The sequence below is a fragment of the Alligator mississippiensis genome, chromosome 1 (genome assembly GCF_030867095.1).
Source record: "Alligator mississippiensis isolate rAllMis1 chromosome 1, rAllMis1, whole genome shotgun sequence".
NCBI classification, from domain to species: domain Eukaryota; kingdom Metazoa; phylum Chordata; order Crocodylia; family Alligatoridae; genus Alligator; species Alligator mississippiensis.
This window is the reverse complement of record NC_081824.1, coordinates 112,134,902-112,152,809: the sequence shown is the minus strand read 5'-3', so window position 1 is coordinate 112,152,809 and position 17,908 is coordinate 112,134,902. Positions and strand designations below refer to the sequence as shown.

At 41.2% G+C, this 17,908-nt stretch overlaps 1 protein-coding gene across 1 annotated transcript in view; it reads right to left on the bottom strand.

Moving 5' to 3' along the window:
• LAMA2 (laminin subunit alpha 2) overlaps positions 1-17,908 on the bottom strand; it is a 630,290-nt gene that overhangs the window by 428,497 nt on the left and 183,885 nt on the right. Inside the window, exons 2-3 of the mRNA XM_019479551.2 lie at positions 17,438-17,608; positions 13,073-13,185 (exon numbers count right to left, since the gene is read on the bottom strand). Of these exons, the coding sequence (XP_019335096.2) occupies positions 13,073-13,185; positions 17,438-17,608 (284 nt within the window). The remainder of the gene's footprint in view (positions 1-13,072; positions 13,186-17,437; positions 17,609-17,908) is intronic.

Genomic DNA, 17,908 nt, shown 5'->3' with positions numbered 1-17,908 from the left:
TGGCAGGAGTATACTGGGTTGATCTCTGTCATTAGAGGGCATGCATTATTTTAGATTTTGCTCACAAACATACTCTCTCTGTCAAAATAAGCAAAAAAGGCAGAGGTAAAGACATTACAGTTTAAGAGATATACTAAAACTATACACAGGTAATGCTTAAAAAGATGACTATATTGTCAAAACACAGCAGTCCTGTTTGTTCTAACAGTTTTAATAGCTACATTTCTGTGGCATATTTGCTACAAGAAGTTGACAACAGATTTCCTTTAAGCGACTAGAAACAATTAACACAATTATAAACTCCAGTAGTTAAGAGTCTTGAAACACAGAGCAAAGTACAATTTGTCTCATGTTATTGATTGCTGCTTTATACACGTCCCTTAACATTAGCAAATTACCTGCCTACAGTAGTAAAAGGAGAATCTCTGAAGGTTCAGAATTCAGATTTAATTCTGGTAAGTACCAAAAGTTCAGCTGCTTAGCTGACCCTCTTACACGTGGGAAATCTGGCTTAAAATTTCATAACAAGAAGTCTGATAATCTTCTACACAGAATAAAATCCCATAGGTGCCTCAAATTTAGTTTCAGCATGCCTAAAAATTAAATGTCTAGCTCCAGGAAGCATTTAAAGAAACAGGTGCTTGTACACATGATGATGTTACCATGTACACATGATGAAAATTTCCATTTGTGTGGCTTAATGTCATCACACTTTACACGTATGTGAGTTTGGTGGGTTTTAAAGGAGTTTGCATAGTCACAAACTAAACACTACCACTTGAAACGTTGTAGCCATTAATCTGTCCACTCGCATCCCTGGCCACAGAAGAGGCAGGCAGGCTCAACTGAAAAAAGGATCGGGCCCTTTGCCACTTCTGCCTCCAGCAGGTGCCTGCAGCTGCCAGGATAACTGGGGCCACCCAGAAATGGGCTACTTTGCTTCTGGGGCAGCGTGGAAAGGCAGCAGGAGGGTGTCTGAGTGTGCTGGCACCTGGGGAAGGTGACTGGGAGGTTGCGCAGGGCACTGGAAACCCAGGCAGGCTCAGGAAAGGGTTGGATCAGCTGCCTCTGAGCTGGGGCAGCACACAGCCTGTTAGCAGCCCAGCTGCCTGGCCCCAGGAGATAACACCATTGCAGAGGGAAGGACCAGGGGTCCCCGCAGCTCAAGGGCCACTCAGCCAACCGGCAGCTCACTCTCCAGCCATAGGAAAGGCAGGCAGGCTGTCCCAGTGAAAAAAAAAAGATCAGGCCCCTCACCGCTTCTGCCTTCAGACGGTGCCTGAGATCACCAGGACAATTACATGTATACAGTGACAGAAAAATAAGAATCAGGCCCCACCACTTCAATTAAAAACTCACCATTTTAATTTAGGGGACAAGAATGCAACCCTGAAGGACTAAACCTCTCTCATGTGTACAAGTGCCCAACAAAATTACGCATCTAAGCTCCTTATACATTCAGTGGAGAGACTAGGAGAGTTGGGGATGTATTCTCTGGCATCTCTAAACCAATGATGGCAGATGCCAGGGGGGTACAACAGGGGTATATATCACTCCAGATATACTCTGTTCATATGCTTTTACTTTAAAATCTTTCACTTTTAGAGAGAGGACTCTAGATGGACTATCGGTTTGACCCAGTATGGCACTTCTTGGATAGGGACACAAATTACAGATAAACTGGTATAACTGTTTGGAAACTGGTTCAAATCTGTAACACAACAGAAGTTCAGTGCACATAAACTGCTTTAAAAAAGGCTGAAATTGGTTTAAAATAAACCTAGATGGAAGTAGTGTCATTCTTCACTGATTAGGTTGTTTTATTGAACGTTTATCCCAGATCCTTATGTTCTTATGTCAGGCACATAACAAAGGATAATTGAGAGAACTGAACAGGGAGCTAGCTAGAGGAAACCAACAGGAAAGACTGCATACAAGAACGTGTCTGAATTCCATCTCTTTGTGAAGCTTCACAGATAATGCTTCTTTCAGCTAGAGTTCCAGACCATAGAGTGAGTTGTGGCAATAGTGCCTATCTTTATATGACAGTAGAGTGGTTAGATCCCTCACCCTAAAAGCATGGGACCTGGGTTATAGGCCCTGCCACAAAAAATATTCAAACCTACATCTCATGCATCTCAGAAAAGTGGCCTAGCTACCAAACTAGAAATTACTCTGGATGGGGGTGGAGGGGCCTTTATACTTCCCACTGAAACTGGATCACTGGGAAAAAAAATAAGCATGAAAGAGCCAGAAGGCCAGACATGGAGGAAGAAGGACAAAAAGGTAGTCATTTATTGGGAACAGAAGGGAACACAATTTGGATTTGAATTAATCCCAATTTAGTTTCTTTCTTGTTGTGGAGAGGGGGAGTGAAGGTGCTGGGTTCTATCTTTTACATAACTTCATCTAAGTTTGTCAAATATATTTAAAGATATGCCAAGATATGTGACATTTTCTTTTTTATTATTGGTTCTTGTGACAGGGCACTTGGTGTGCCTGCCACTTTAAAAGACCAGGCAGTCTACTGAGTTACGGGCAGGTGACGTCAAGCCTAATTAGAGAGTCAGCTGACCCAGGGGCTGGCAGGTGAAGCTAAGCCTGATCAAGGGAGTCATCTGATTGCAAGGGAGATCCCTAATTGGAGGAGGGCTGGGCTTAGACCGGGTATAAGTCAGAGCCTAAGAGCAGGGCTGGCAGTAAAACCTTGGGAGCTGGTGAAGGAACATCACTCAGCAGGAAGGCAGCAGCTCCTGAATGCCAACAAGAAGAGTAACATCTGAAACATCTGGAGATTTGGATAGGAACTAAGGGGATGGAGAAGGTTCCTGGGAACCCAGTGTGAGATCCACAGTCCTTAGAAGGGGGCTGAGTGTCTGGGCCTGTTGAGAGGCCAGATGAGCCCTGAGAAGAGGGCTGTGTGGAGCTGAGTGCAGGCCAGATGATCCCTGAGAAGAGGGCTGTGTGTGCTGGAGCCGAGTGGAAGGCTAGGCCAGCCTGGAGAGTGAGGGGCTGAGTGCACAAGGGCCTAGTGAGGAGCCAAAAAAGCCCTGGAAGAGGGACTGAAAGTTAGTGGGGCTGTTGAGGAGCTAGGCAAGCCCTGAGAGAAGGGTCAGATGTGTGAGACACCTAGGGAAGGGCGTGGGTGAACCCAGTGAGCACCCATTGATGGGCCCGAATGAGCCAAGAGAAGGAAAGGGGGCATCAGTAAGAAAGATTTATTGGGAGCTCCGGGTAGCCCAGAGAGAGGGAATGATCTATGGAGGGGTCCAAGAGGGCAGACCCACAGAGAGGAGAGGACTGGCTGCTTGAGGAGTGATTCTGGGAATCTCAGCTGGTTAAAGCTGGGGCCAGGGCCCAGGAAGGGCCAAAGGTTGAAATAGCCTACCATGAGAGACTGCCAGAGCCCAAAGCCTGGAGTCTTGACTGGCCTGGAGGCAGGGCCAAAACACAGAAGAAGCCAAAGGTCCCTGTGAGGGGGCCACAGCCAAGAAGAAGGGGTCAAGCAGCGGGCACCCAGGATGCCAATGACTCGTGTTAGGCTGTCTGAGGAGGGGGAATCAAGGACAGGGGTCCAAGAGTGAGTTGGGGGCAGAGATGGAGGATTCAGAGTGGAGATGGAGCCAGGGCCAGGGACCTGGTGGTTAGCAGCCCAGGAGGGGTATAGGATGACTACAGGAAGCCCAGCAAGGGACAAATAAGATCAGACAGGCTGGGAGACCGGTCCTGGATAAGACCTAAAACTGCACCCTACTGGAGCTGGTTGGTGTGGTGGGGCTGCCTGTGGTAGGACAGCCTCCATGAAATTCCATGCACGGGTCACTCCAAGGATAGGGGTGGATGGGGCATCGGGGAGTCTCAGCTCCTGCTGCCTTGTGGGTAACCCAATGGGGGGGAGAGGAGAAGGCTAGGGGAGCACACCCTGACAGAAAAACACTTGGCAAGGAAGACCATGTGGACCGCATGGGTCCAGGGGCCCAGGGAGGGGCCAGGCAAGAAGAAGACTGCATGGGTCCAAGGACTCAGGGAGGGGGGTCTGTGAATCACAGTGAGGCCCAGCAAGAGGGGCCTGTGGATCATAGTGAGGCCCAGCAAGCATAATAAGACCAGAGGGGTCCAGCAGCCCAGCAAGGAGCTGGGAATACAGTGCAGGACCGGACGGGTCTAGGGGCCTAAAGAGCATCTGGGAAAATGGAAAGCTGGGTTCCTGCCAGCTAGCCCTGCACTGAAGTACCCTCATGACCCAGCCAACCACTCTGCAGCACACTGAGCCAGGTTAAAGCAGGCCTGGGTTGGCAGGCTGATCCCAGGGGCCCCCTGCCAGCTGGGTCTACTCTGCCCCAGCTCAATGCGCTGCAGTCCTGGCCATACATGCAAACAATGTGCCCAGGAGCAATAAACTCTGGTACAAACTGCACTGGAGTTTATTCATTTGCCTTAATAGCATGTGTAGATGCACCCACTGTGGATCACTATGGGTTGTGATTCACCACAGCAACTGTTCAGTTAGCCATCTTTTAATTAAAACAACAAAATACAAATTAACATTAAACTCTATTGTTGTAACATCTCTGTCACTATTGCAGATAAACACATCACTTCCCTTGAAAGGGAAACTCAGAAATTATTCCATAAAGTATTGGCTTAATCAGTCCCAAATGCATGGTTTTGTTAAGGAGAGAAAAGTTTACATAAGGGATTCTGTTAAATTAGAGAATCTCTAAACTAAGGCATCAGGGCTAAGTTTTCAGAATCAGCAATAGTGCCACAACTTCTAAGCAGACAGGAAGATTCAGAGTTCAAGAAGTGGGTTATTTCTCTTTTAAGAGGTAACTCACTGAACATAGGTGCATGTGTAAAAAAAAATTATAGCCTTGTCACTTAATTTGCATCTTACAGTTCCTACTGAATATAGTTTGAATCAAGATGGTAAAGCAAAAAACTTAACTCATTTTTACTAATTTCAGCAAAAGCTCTTCAAGAAAAACAGCTTTGTGCTTCTAACTATACATCTGATCCAACTGAGTCATGTTCAATTCCCATCCTTTTGTTCTTGGACAAACACTCTTCTTAGAAAAGACATCTGCTACCTATTAGTTTTTATTCTGAGTGTCCTAAATTCCTATGAGGCTACAAAAGGATTGGAACGTACTTGGCAGTTTTGAAAAATCAGGTTAATGCTACTAAGATAATTTAATACGGATATAGAAGCTTCAGTTTAAGCATAGGTGGATCTAGAATTTTGAAATGGGAAATGCAGATGGTGAGATACATCATCACATATGAAACAACACATATTTTGCTTCAGTTAATTAATATGCTAGGGGACTAGGGCTATATTATTCAGTTTAAGATTGAGGCCAACATGAATATAAACTTTATTGGAATGAGTTAAAAACAATCTGCAGGGTTGTGAAATAGGAGCTCCATTACCAGGAGCAGGTAGCTGACCACAGAATTGAAGAATAAAGGGTAGTTTGACTGGTAGGACTTCAAGATCATTAAAAAAGGCAGGGTCATTAACACCTGTGGAATAAAGAGTTTAGAAGGAATCAGGTAGATTATAATGAGCCATGAAGTCAAGTGATTTCCTCAGCACTACCTGACTTGAAATGCTGCTGCTACTGCCAGGCAGTTGGTTTAAACTTTGAGTAGACTACAAATCAAAGTGCACCACTGCACCCCACCCCACCCCCAATCTGTCCCTGAGTATAAACATCCCTGTTTAAAAAATTTACCTCTGAATTTAAGTAGCCACTAATATTAATAGAAGCTGCAGCAAATTTGAAAACCCATTTTTATTTACATATCTAAACTTCAGGCACCACCTGATTTGAAAACACAGGTGTCCACGTCTGAGCTATATCTTTAATAAGCATGTGACCTTTCTCAAGCTCTGCTGGCTGCAAACTACAAAAAAGTTATCCCTCACTCCAGGCCTTGTTCTGTGGCATGTGTCAGAGAAATTGAGTACTGATGGCTGAAAGCAATATCTTTTACAAGAGCCATCAGGTACATTAACTCCTTTATAGGTGTCTGTAACAGGGAACCCTAGCCCTGTTACCAGAAAACAGGCTTTAAGATTAGAACGTTCCAGTCACAGCATGCATAAACAAGTCTGAAGTACGCAAACCTAGATGCCCAAGCTTTAAAAAAAAATGCAGAGTGGAGACAAAGCACAGAACCAAAATGATGAAACATCCTACTACTTGCATGTGGAATCCATAACACAGCTGTGAACAATTACTTTCCGGAGTGCATCATATCCTATTTCTACTGGTTAGAACTATTCTTTGCATAAGAGCAGTAACCAAAAAAGGATGAGTAATTTTTAATATTTATTTCCATGCATCTCTCAATAGCAAACATATTTTTATTTGATGGTGGTTTTGCAAAAAAAAATAAAAAAATAAAAAATAAAAAAATAAAAGCTTTGATTTTTATCCTGACTTCTTTTCCCTTCACTGGGAAAGGAAAAAGCTCCTCTGAGCAACTTTTTCCACAGACAGCTGTACTGAGTATTTAGACTATTAGTCTGAGTTTTATCATGTTCTTTTCATGTTGCAACCCAAACTTCTCAGTTAACCTTGTCACAGTTACCTAGTTCCAGCTTGTCCTCAGTACATAGCATCTTTTACACAAATCGCAGATGAGCCAAACAAAAACAATTCTCCTCTTCTAGGTGCTGTCTTTATTAATATAAGGAAGAGCTGAACATTCTTTTTGCTGTTGTTTTGCTCATGAGCAATCAACTGTTCTTTTTTTCTTTTATAAAGAAGCAATAGGAATGCAGATCAAAATACTCACTGCAAATTACGTTTGGTGAGCATGACAATAAAATAATGAATTCACCATACGCATCCATGCATCTGCTGTGTGCATTTCACAACTGGGAATGAGCAAACTGCATCAAATGAAAAAACATGGCCCACTCTCACTCCTGTCTACTCTGTTCTTCTCTGTAAATGTACATACACTGTTCAAAATATTAGATGTACCATTCAAATAGCAGAATCCCTTCCTCTGAAAGCTTACGTGCTAAAATTCACTAAAGCTCAAACACAACTCTGAGCTCTACAAAGATGAAGTGGGACTGTGATGATCTCCATCTGGAATTGTAGAGCAGGATTTTTCAGGTGGAGGGCACAGAAGGTGATCAAGGAATGTAATTAGTTACTCTTGCTCATTGTTAAATCCAAGGTTGTATCTATTTTTCTCAAATTTGAGAAGTTCAAGTGACTTTTTTCTTTCTGTGATCAGACTTAGGAGATATGGTGGTCAACCCTTCCAAGTAACAACAAGACTCTCTCTGATTGTAACAGTTTCCCCATTTATCCTTGTTAATTTTTCAGGACAGTTGCCATACAGCAAGGGGAGGTAGGGATGGGAGGCAAACTTTCTAGCCAGCATGTCACAAATTAGTCCTGCAGCCTTCCTGGGTGCCACTTCAATCCCCTTCCTCTGCCCAATCTGCCACACTGATTTTTGCTCCCTGCTGATCTCCTGCTCTGCTTTCTGCCCTGTGCCCCTTGCCTCATCTCCTACTCTGCTTTCTGCTTCCTGTCCTATCTGCCACTGTCCTGCCTGTCCCCTCCCTGAAATGCTGTGTGCCACACATGGAGGCTGTCATAGGCTGGCCACCCCTGCCCTGGAGTGAAACCCTATGAGGATTTACAATGGCAGCAGATCTCTATTAAGGTCCAGATATGTTCCTTTTTCTCTCTTCTTTTAACTAACTTTCCTTAAAGGATGTATCTGTCTCTCAAGGACATTTCTTGTCTCACTGCACCTGAATCACCCCTGCTGTATACTAAGGACATAAGCAAAGCTGTGCCTTATTATTAAAGCCAAATCCCTAGTGACAACTAATAACAACAGACACAGGAGAATTATCAATGCCTGTTCCTAAATGGTGAATTTTTGCAGAGTATAATGCTCAAAACAAATCAAAGGATGACTGCGTCTGACATCCAATTCAGTTTCACAAGGTAGAGCACTGTTACTACTACTGAACTTCTAGGTGACCTTAATTTATTAAACCTGTCATCTGAATAGTCCACAAAGAATGGAGCTACACCAATGAAATTTAATGGGATTAATATTTTGATCTGCTATTGAAGCAAAATAATTTTTAAATTAATTATAGGAAAAGCAATTTAATATACTGATAATAATTAGTTGTATTTATCTGTTATTTATATGTTTGAACAATTTCAAAATACTCTATAAATATGAATACTACTTCAAAACGTTATTGTGAAGTAAATAAATGATGATGTTATAATCATTTCAGCAATGGACAAACTTGCAGATTGAAGTTATGAGACTACAAGTTCCCCCAGGAAATCAGTACAGCTGAAAGAAGAACTCAGAAGTCCTAATTCCTGTGGTATGTTTTAACCACAAGACATTATTCTATAAAATCTTACCCAGAGTCTCAAATTGATGTCTTTCTAAGTGTAAATGATAATTTTCTGCTTCTTCTAAAACTAAAGATGCATCTCTTCTGCAAATAGTTTATTAGTTATTACTAACTATGGCACGTCATTACTTTATTATGCAGTACAATCAAAACAAAAATAATTTGACTGCCCCAAAAGGTCTGGAATTCTTTAATGAAGAAAATAGCAATTATTTTCCTGGGGGTTTTTTCATAAAATTAGTATTTGCTAAAAGCACTCCATATGCAGTCATAATTATCACTAATAACACACACTAATGCATTTCTGCAATTTATAATCCATTACTTGTAGAAATACAAATAACAAATCTGTTTCACAAAAGAAGTTAAGCATTTTTCACAGTTAGCATAAGTATCCATCAGTAAAAACACCACAATTATTAAAATCTCATGTTTGACAACAAAAATAATCAGCAAAATCTTTTAAATGATGCCTCAAAGGTGTCTTTTGACCTTCACCCGTTGATGGAGATGGTTATCTGTTATCTTAGCTTGAGCAAACAGTTCCTGTTTTACTGAATACTCTAATAAAGCCTACAGCTCAGTATGCACGCACAAATGTTTCTATTACAGAAGTATAATAGACATTTTAAAGCCAAGCATATTACTGTATATGTTACTGTGCTGATGGACAATGTATCCCCCAGGCTGTGCAAGGTTGGAAACGGGTCTAAAGTGCTTCCTCAACTGCAGGGGCTGCTCATTTTGCTGGGGGCAACACTGGCTGTATGGAATTGTATAGGGAATGAAAGGATAGATTGTGTTCCTCCTATACCCCAGCCAGATTAGCTGAAGCAGCATAGAGAGAGAAGCCATCTATCTGATGCTGGTTGAAATATATGGTATAAGAATCATAGCGCTTTTTTTGGACACATTCTTGATTCTGTATCAGCATGAGAAAAGACGATACCATCTTTTCATGCATACAACATGCCCCCAAATAAGATAGGTGCCCAGTTTTTGTTTTTTGTTGGAGGGGGAGGGGTTGGCATTTTCTTTATTCTGACTTTCAAAAAAGATCTTTCCTTGAAATTACTAGTAAGTATAGTATTTTCCCAAGGGAAACACAGGCAACTGTAGATGGGAGGCAGCAAAATATTTTGGCTGTTCTGTTAACCTCCTAGCTACATAATATCACAGGTGCTGTTGACGGACTTGAAAATGTCCAACCCTTTTTCCTGCTCTGGTTGAGTTAGGTGGGCAGCCAGTAGCATTTGCCAGCTTTGACAGCATAAGCTTCTGCTGGGGAAAAGAGCCAGAAAGTAGAGAGGTCCCTGTGCAGCACATGCAGCATTACTTCCCTTTCTTTTGGCTCTCATGCAGCAGAATTTGTGGGTACTATATTCTTTTGCTTAGAATGCATACCCAAATTTCTACCAGCTGATTTTGGGGGGGGGGGGGGGGTGAAAAGGTGCACTTCTATGCAAAAAAAAATCGTACAGCTTAGCCCCCTTAACCTATGGCACATTTTAATTTTAAGTGTAACAAAGCAGGAGTCCCCTCAGTATGCCAGTTGAAATGTTTTGCTGTACCTGAAGAAAACCTTGAAACAAATTTGAACCACCTAATGTATATGTATATGTAACTTTAGCAACAAAAGCACTTGAACAATATAATCCGTACATGATCACTATAATGCTGTATACATCAAAAAAAACCCCAAAAAACTTATGGAATAATTTTTCTCTTTGCAAAAAAATGGCTACTGACATTAAAAGAGAAAATATTTTATCTAACTGGAATGGAGATAATGGAGTTATTGGAAAAGAGATTTAAATTGAAACTGGTTGAATGAAACTGACATGAAATCCAACAATTAGGCACGGAATACCTTGGAGAGAATGAAGGACCGGGATACAAATTTAATACACAAGGGGTTCATCTACATGAGACGCTATGTCGCTGGAGTGTTGGCAAACATGAACCATGACACTGATGCTACTATGCAGTAGCAATAAGCAATAAGCAATAACCTATGTACCACCAGGACTGCGCAGTAATGGTGGTTACTGCATGGTCATTTACTCCTTGCTTTAGCTAGAGCAAGTACTAAATAACTGCTGAGTAACAATTGCACAGTTGAGGGCACCTATAGATGCACACAAGAGCTATTTATATTAATTGATCACAGCCATAAAGGAGAAAAAAAATCATTATGGAGGAAGACTTGTCCAAAGAACATTTTAAATAAAATCACTGAAGGACAGGAGCACTTTCAAAATACGCTGAAGTTAAGGATGACTCCAGGATTAGGATGCCAGTAATGGAAGGGACTCACAGGTAAACTCTAGATACTCTCTATTTCAAATAGGAGTAAGGAACCAGGTCTGTAAATATTTTTCTCAAATTTTCCAACCATTGCAACACTACCAATGTGAACATTAATGTAAACCACAAATATTTTTACCACCAAAGCATTTGGATAGAGGTTTGTTCGCCTCTAGGAGGACAAAACCCCTAAAGAAATTTAGAATTCTGAGTATTGTTTATCTGACAAATGTGATGAACTTCAAGTTTTGGATTATTTTAAATAGGACTAGGAACACTTAGATCTGAATATATAGATTTTTTTTTTTCTGGATTTTATTTCACCCAGCTTTAATTTACTGAAGGGGTTTTTTTGTTTTGTTTTGTGGAGGAGTTGAGTTTTGACTGTTTCTGGGATAATCAGTTATAATCTTCCTTGTGGAGAGGTAACAAAGGAAAATGCAGGCATTCAAGTTCTGGGTGAAAGTCATAAAGTGAGGGATCCCACCCCAGTACTTAAAACAGCTTAAAACAGGACAATGAATTCTCAGCACAGCAGGTCCCGAGAAAGTATTCTCATCACCAGTCCTCTATTTGCCCAAATGAAGGAAAAGAAATATTGCCTTTCCAAACTGGAAAATGAATTGTGTTGCCCCACGCTCTTCCTTATCTTAGTTCATCCTGTACGTTGCTTTGATATGTGGGGCGAGCCTAGGCAAGGTAAGATTTTGAGGGGCCTTGGTAACAATCTTATGTGGGCATGACAAAAAGGAAAAAAGATTAGATAACCCACTAGTCTATGATTCATTTCTAAGGTACACAGTAGCAAAATGATAAAAACTTATGAGGAAAGGCTGAAAGAACTAGGGTTATTTAGCATTAAAAAAAACTAAGGGGAGATTTGATAGCAGTCTTTAAGGGCATTTTTACACATGCATGCATACAGTTGTATAAGCAGTGAAATGTGAATCAGTACTGAGAAAATGGCGGCAGGGTGCTTTTTGAACTAAAACACGTTGGAGGTGATTTAGTTCAAAAGCACACCACTACCATTTTCTGCACACTGACACACATTTCACCACTTACACAACTGCACGCGGCGCAATGCAGTTCGTTTCAGATTGCATATGGAGCATACTTGATTAATCCAGTCTGCTCCAGCACAGCGAATCTCTGGCGTGGCACTGGGAAAAAAGTATGTGTATAAATGCCCCCAAAATCTTAAGGGTGATGATAGAGAGAGTGGAAATGGGCTTTTCTCTGTGGCTGTAAGGACATTGCTAGGAGCAACTGACTGAAGCTGTAGCAGGGGAAATTTTAGGCTGGAGTTTAGGAGGAACTCCCTGACTGTTAGGGTGATCAGACATTGGAACAGGCAACCCAAAAGAAACTGTGGAATCCACATTCTCAGAAACTTTCAAGAGCTCGTTAGACAGACACTTCGCTGGGATGGTTTAGTGAGGGATGACCCTGCCTTGAGCAGGGAACTAAAGCAGAGGACCTTATGAGGTCTCTTCCAGCTATACTTTCCTATGATCTATATACTTGAATAACACGATAAACTTATGTGGTACCTAACAGTTATTCTGTGTTTGTGTTAGCACAACTTAAATAAAACCATTCTTCTTCCAGCCCCCCAAGTCCTTTTGCTTGCACACCTGGCATAAACCAGCCTATTTATGAGCATCAAATAACTGTATTTTAGAAAACCGTAGCTGTCAACTGAAGAAAGATGGAAATTAATGGCAGAAGATGCAACAAGAAACCTGAGGCTAGTTTTGCCAAGTCTATGCAAATGCAACAGGCCTTGTTAGCTCTTCAAGTTGCCCAATTTTAATTTAAAAACCAACTGATGCACAACTTGCAGAGTTTTCAGTAATGAGAGACAATTTATTTAAGGGCCCTGGTAGCCAAAAAAACACCCCAAACCCTGCAAGTACAACTATCTTTAGCAGAGATTAAGATATTTTAGTTCTATATTATTGTAGCCATTAAAGTGTAGTATTTTAAACCCATGCTTTAATTCATATTAACTTTCAACCGTTAAAACCACTTTTAATTAGATTTAACTCTAAAGAACCAAACCAAGAACTGTGACAAACACTAAATATGTCATATTTAGAAATATTAATATATGCCTTAAAATAAATACCTAAATATGTAATTTAAAAAACAGGCCTGTACATTATGTTAAAATGAATGGGTCACAATATGCATTGTCCATACAAATATCTCAGTATGTTATCATAAATCTGAGAAAATACTTATGATCCAAAAACACCACTGAGAAGACAAGAAACAAAGAACATTAGAGGTGAGCAAATATAAGAAAAATAGATTTTGCAGAAAAAAGCAAAATGATACCTGTTTGAGATCCAATGTAATGGTCACATAATGATATTCTATCCCATTCTGGATACTAGGACTCTGCCACCAAGTGTTCTTGCCATCAATTGCATTAGATATTGGATGTCGATCTATTGGATTGGTAGAAATACATTTTAAACATATTTTTAGAATGGTCACCAATGGAGTGGCTTAGTTGTAGCATTTAGTTAACCCAGCATGCATGTATATGGTTGAATATGCCCACTGGGTGAAATTCATCCTAATGCTGTTTGTTAAGACCCTATGAATTATCCTAAGCACTGCTTGCATCCTAGGTGATAATATTTAAGAGGTCTTGTCTTGGCTTGTATGCATGGTTTGCATTGTAGTAATCATCACCTAGTAACAGCAAAAAATATTTTTCTTGCCAAATCACCTTTGTGATCCTATTTTGGAGAGTTTTACAGCTACAGTTTTAAAGAACATTAAAGATCTGCTTCCACATCAATAGAAATTATGACTTTAACTGAGCAAGACAACATCTCTAGGGGAAAAATAAGCAGTTCATTCAAACATCATCTCTACCCAACTTCTATTTCTAATATAGAAGGAATGTATTTTTCTGAAGGTATTACATATCCAAAAAATATTACCTGTTTACTGAGAGAGACTTCCTAAAAATGCATTTTAATTACACACACACACACACACACACAAAATGCAGCGTCCATACAAATGGACTTTCTATCTATCTACATACACACATACACACACAGCGTATATGAAAGAAAACACACACTTGAAGAAAACAGAGTTATTAATTAATCTTAGATGTTGGGGAAGAGGAGGCTGGGATTAATCATAAATTGAAGAATATGTTGGCCTTTTATCCATTTTTTCAATCAACTACCCAGATTGGTAGTCTTTCTTTCTATAGTTTTTTTTCTTTTTATCGTGTTAGCAGTCTGTGGAGGACAGGAATTCTGCCTCATTAATGAAAGCCAGAATGTCTGAACATATTTAAAGATACAATTAAAGTGCTTTGTGGGAGTGAAGGAAAGTGTCAGTCTTAAAACTGGAAATGCCAGAAATTTATTTAAATATCAAATGATTCAGTGGCATCAGTGGGCATCAACATTTGTATATTACATTACTAGTGGTAGAAATGGCGATATTATTAGCATTAGCTTTATAATTTAAAAAAACAAAACACAAAGAAAACCTTGTGCTCTAGGCATTGTCACACCTAACAGCTCTGATCATCTTTATAACTCCTGGCTTTAAAAGTGCTCTAGCAAAAATGATGTGTAAATCAAACTCAAGTTTCCTAGGTTATTCTGATAGAAGTTGTCTAATTGGAAATTTTGATATCAGTCCTCAGGTCAAATGTGTATTAAGGTTAGTCATGAAAAGAAAGGTTGCAAGGTGAATCAACAATTAACTGCAATCCCCATTATGAAAATTTAATCATAATTAATTTGAAAAACACTGATTAATTGCTGGCATGCATTCCATATTTAAAAAGGAAGAGAAATAATATAACATTTGTAAAAGGGATAGAACTGCAAATCTAATCCAAGGACCAACTCAACTGATTGATGACAAGGGGGATAGCTTAAAGAGTGGGCCCAAACTGTGCTCTTTAATTTGGGATCACATGTGATTAACCAGGGAGTTTGTGTTCATTTCCTTCTGCAATAATTAAGGGGAGGCGTTCCAGACTCATATGTTCCAAGGGGATCATTTAAAGTCTGGTTACATTACATGTTACATGGTGCTTTTATTAACAAGCTATCTCTGTTTAAATAAGGCAATTCCCAGTGCCAAATGAACGTTTTAAAAACCTTAAAATGTGAAGTGGTTGGCAATGTCAGACCAGGCATTCAAAAGCCAGGCAGATGCAGGTTAACAACAGGGTAAGATAAAAACTGGTTGTGCTTTTCATACAGAAATGGGGAAGCAGTGGCTAGGTGTCTAGTATCTCTAGGTGTCCAGTGTAGGATACGGGAAAGAAAAGTTCTGAAACCTTTGATGTGTGTGTGTGTGTGTGTGTGTGTGTGTGTGTGTGTGTGTGTGTGAATTGTTTGCAACTTGAAGAAGTTGTCTGAATTTCCAGTACAATAGTGTTTTCATATGGAAAGAAAGGATGACACAATCTCTCAAGTTTTATTTTAAGTTTTTTCTAATGCTTTTGAAAAACACTGAAAAACTGCCTGGATGGTACATGCTGAAGAAGTGGAAACTATTATTTAAATTATGTTACCATTAAAACCAAAATGATGACTGCAGAGACACCTAAACTAGCCTTTCAATGAACTAGATCAGATGCCAGACATGCTGTTTACCACTGTAGCACAGAGCTCCACATGGGCTAATTTAACTTGCTGAAAATCCACTAAGCAGCAAGGTAAAATAGCCTACATGGAAATCCAAATATTTCAAAGTAGCCAAGCCAATGACCTACAGTTTCTTCTTCTCTCCATTTACTTGCCACTCTTTTGGATGTAAAATCCCAGAGCAAGAATAATCCTGAGGCCTTGTTACATTGCACTTTGAGCTGTTCAACTGCTGATCAGGGTTAGGGCCTCATTACATCTTACACAGTGAGCCACACACATTTTGATGGGTGTTAGAGCTAGCTCGAGTTTGGAGCAGTCACATATTCAGGCCAGCAGGGGCCTGGAGGACTGAAAGAGAAGAATCCCACCCTCCCCCATTTCAGGCTTCCCCCCTCCCTCCCAGGGCCGCTCCTGTTCTTCCCTACCCCGGGGTCACCTCAGTGGTCCCCCTTGCATCTCATTGCTCCTGGGGCATTACTTACTTGTGGCTGCTTGTACTGTCTGTCCCAGGGGAGCAGGCAGGGAAAGGTTAACATGCTTCCCTGCCACTGCGGCAGCCAGGCTGCTGCTCTTCTGGCCCAGAGAGTAGTAGCTGCTGCAGCAGCACAGACAGTCACAAGTAAGTGGGGGAAGAGGATGGTGGGGCAGTAAGCAGGGTTCTGGGGTGCTGGACAGGGCAGGGAGAGAGGCAGTGGGTAGGATCAGGGCCAGTCAGGGAGTGGAGGTGCGTGGGATGTTTATGTTAGGGTGTCACCTACAGTGGCTACACCTTAACGTAACATGAGCTGGGTAGCATGGATCATAGATAATCTTGCCCTCCACTGGAATGACATAAATTTGAGCATATAATGAGTGCTTAAAACCAGCTTTAGGTGTTAATATGCAGACAGTTCAGGTGTTAAGAACTCCAGAAGCTGCCCAAAATTGCCATGTAACAAGACCCTTAGTGCTAGCTCCAGTTTGGTGTAGTCCCACATTAAGGCTAAAGACCTTCTCTGTCCCCCATCTGCACAACTGTGACTTGCCACTAAAGGACTGATAAGCAGGGGTCTGACCAGGAGCTACAGCTGGGAATTGCCACTACAGGGCTTATGAACCAGGACAGACTTCTATCCCTGCTCTATGTGGGGGCCAAGGGGGGGGGGGGGAGGGACGGGCTGGTGGGGGACAGAGGGACATGAAGCTGGGTGGTGAAGATTTAATGGGATGGGATTAGGTAATGAAATGGAAGGTGAAAAAAATGGACGTGGGGGAAGGGTGGTGAAGTGAAGAAAGTCAGTCACTGAAGGAGGAAATAAAGTAGAAAAAAATAATTTAAAAAGAAATCAAGAAGTCAATTCAAGGTCTAATGTTTTAGTAAATTGGGATTTGAGATTGGGGTGTGGGGACTGCTGCTCTTGCTTCCCATGATGGTTGGGAGGTGGGAGCAATGAGGGAAGGCATTTTGGGGGTAGGTATTGCCCCTGGCCTGGTAAGGAACCCCCACCTCATGGGGACCGAATCCGGTCCTTTATTTTGTCCCATCTCCCTCCCACCCCCACCCCTCCCCCTAGTTCCCGTCCATGCTCTGTGACCTAGCTAGCTAGCATGTGCTCTAAAGGCTGTTTGCACAGGGTTGCACCCCTGGGGGTGGGAAGGACTTGCCCCAGGGGCAGAAGGGGGAATTGGCTCGGTGCTATAACTGCCCCACCAGGCAGTAGAGTTCAGGGTGTGGAACGTTGCCCACATAGAGCAGGAGGGTGGCAGAGGGACACTGCATCCTGGGATGCTGGAGGACTGCAACTTGGGTAGCTCATCTGTTGGGAATAGCCATATATTAATAAAACACAAGCTGTGTAATGTGGATCAGACATAAACCTGTCCTGGAGTGTCTTAATTTTAAGCTGCCTGAAGTATCCTTAAAACTAGTTTCAGGTGTTAATGTGTAGATAATCCCAAGGTTAAGAGCCACCTAAAATTAATTTGTAAAAAGTCCCTAAGAAAAAACTAAAAAGAACCCTCCCACAGAAATATTTCTTCAAGACTGTTTTTTAACAGAACAAAACCAAGATTGCATACATACGATGTGAAATTTTACTGTCCTGATGACAAATACGACACTGGGGGTTTCTTGCTGGTTGTCCAGATACATGTTCAACCAGTTTGCAATACATTTCAGGTTCTTTTTCACCACAGGTAGCATTGGTTGTGATGACAGCACTAGTAGCCAAATTCAACACTGCTGGAAATAAGCCTGGAAAAAAAATAGGAGGGAGAATAGAGTAAATTCGGTAGTACAACTAGAAATGTATATGCCACATATTAATTCTTAAGACAATAAAGTGAAAGACCTAATATTCAATAGCTACATATATTATAGAAGAATATGCCACCATTTGGACTCCTTTATATTTTTAAACAAGTTTAAGACATCAAATTAAGGGCTATTATTAAATGGGTCTTCGTAATTATTCTCCTCTAAAACATACATTTGAATGAGCCGCACTGCTGTATTACTTGAAGAACAAAGTGCAAAGGTGTGTATAAAGAATCA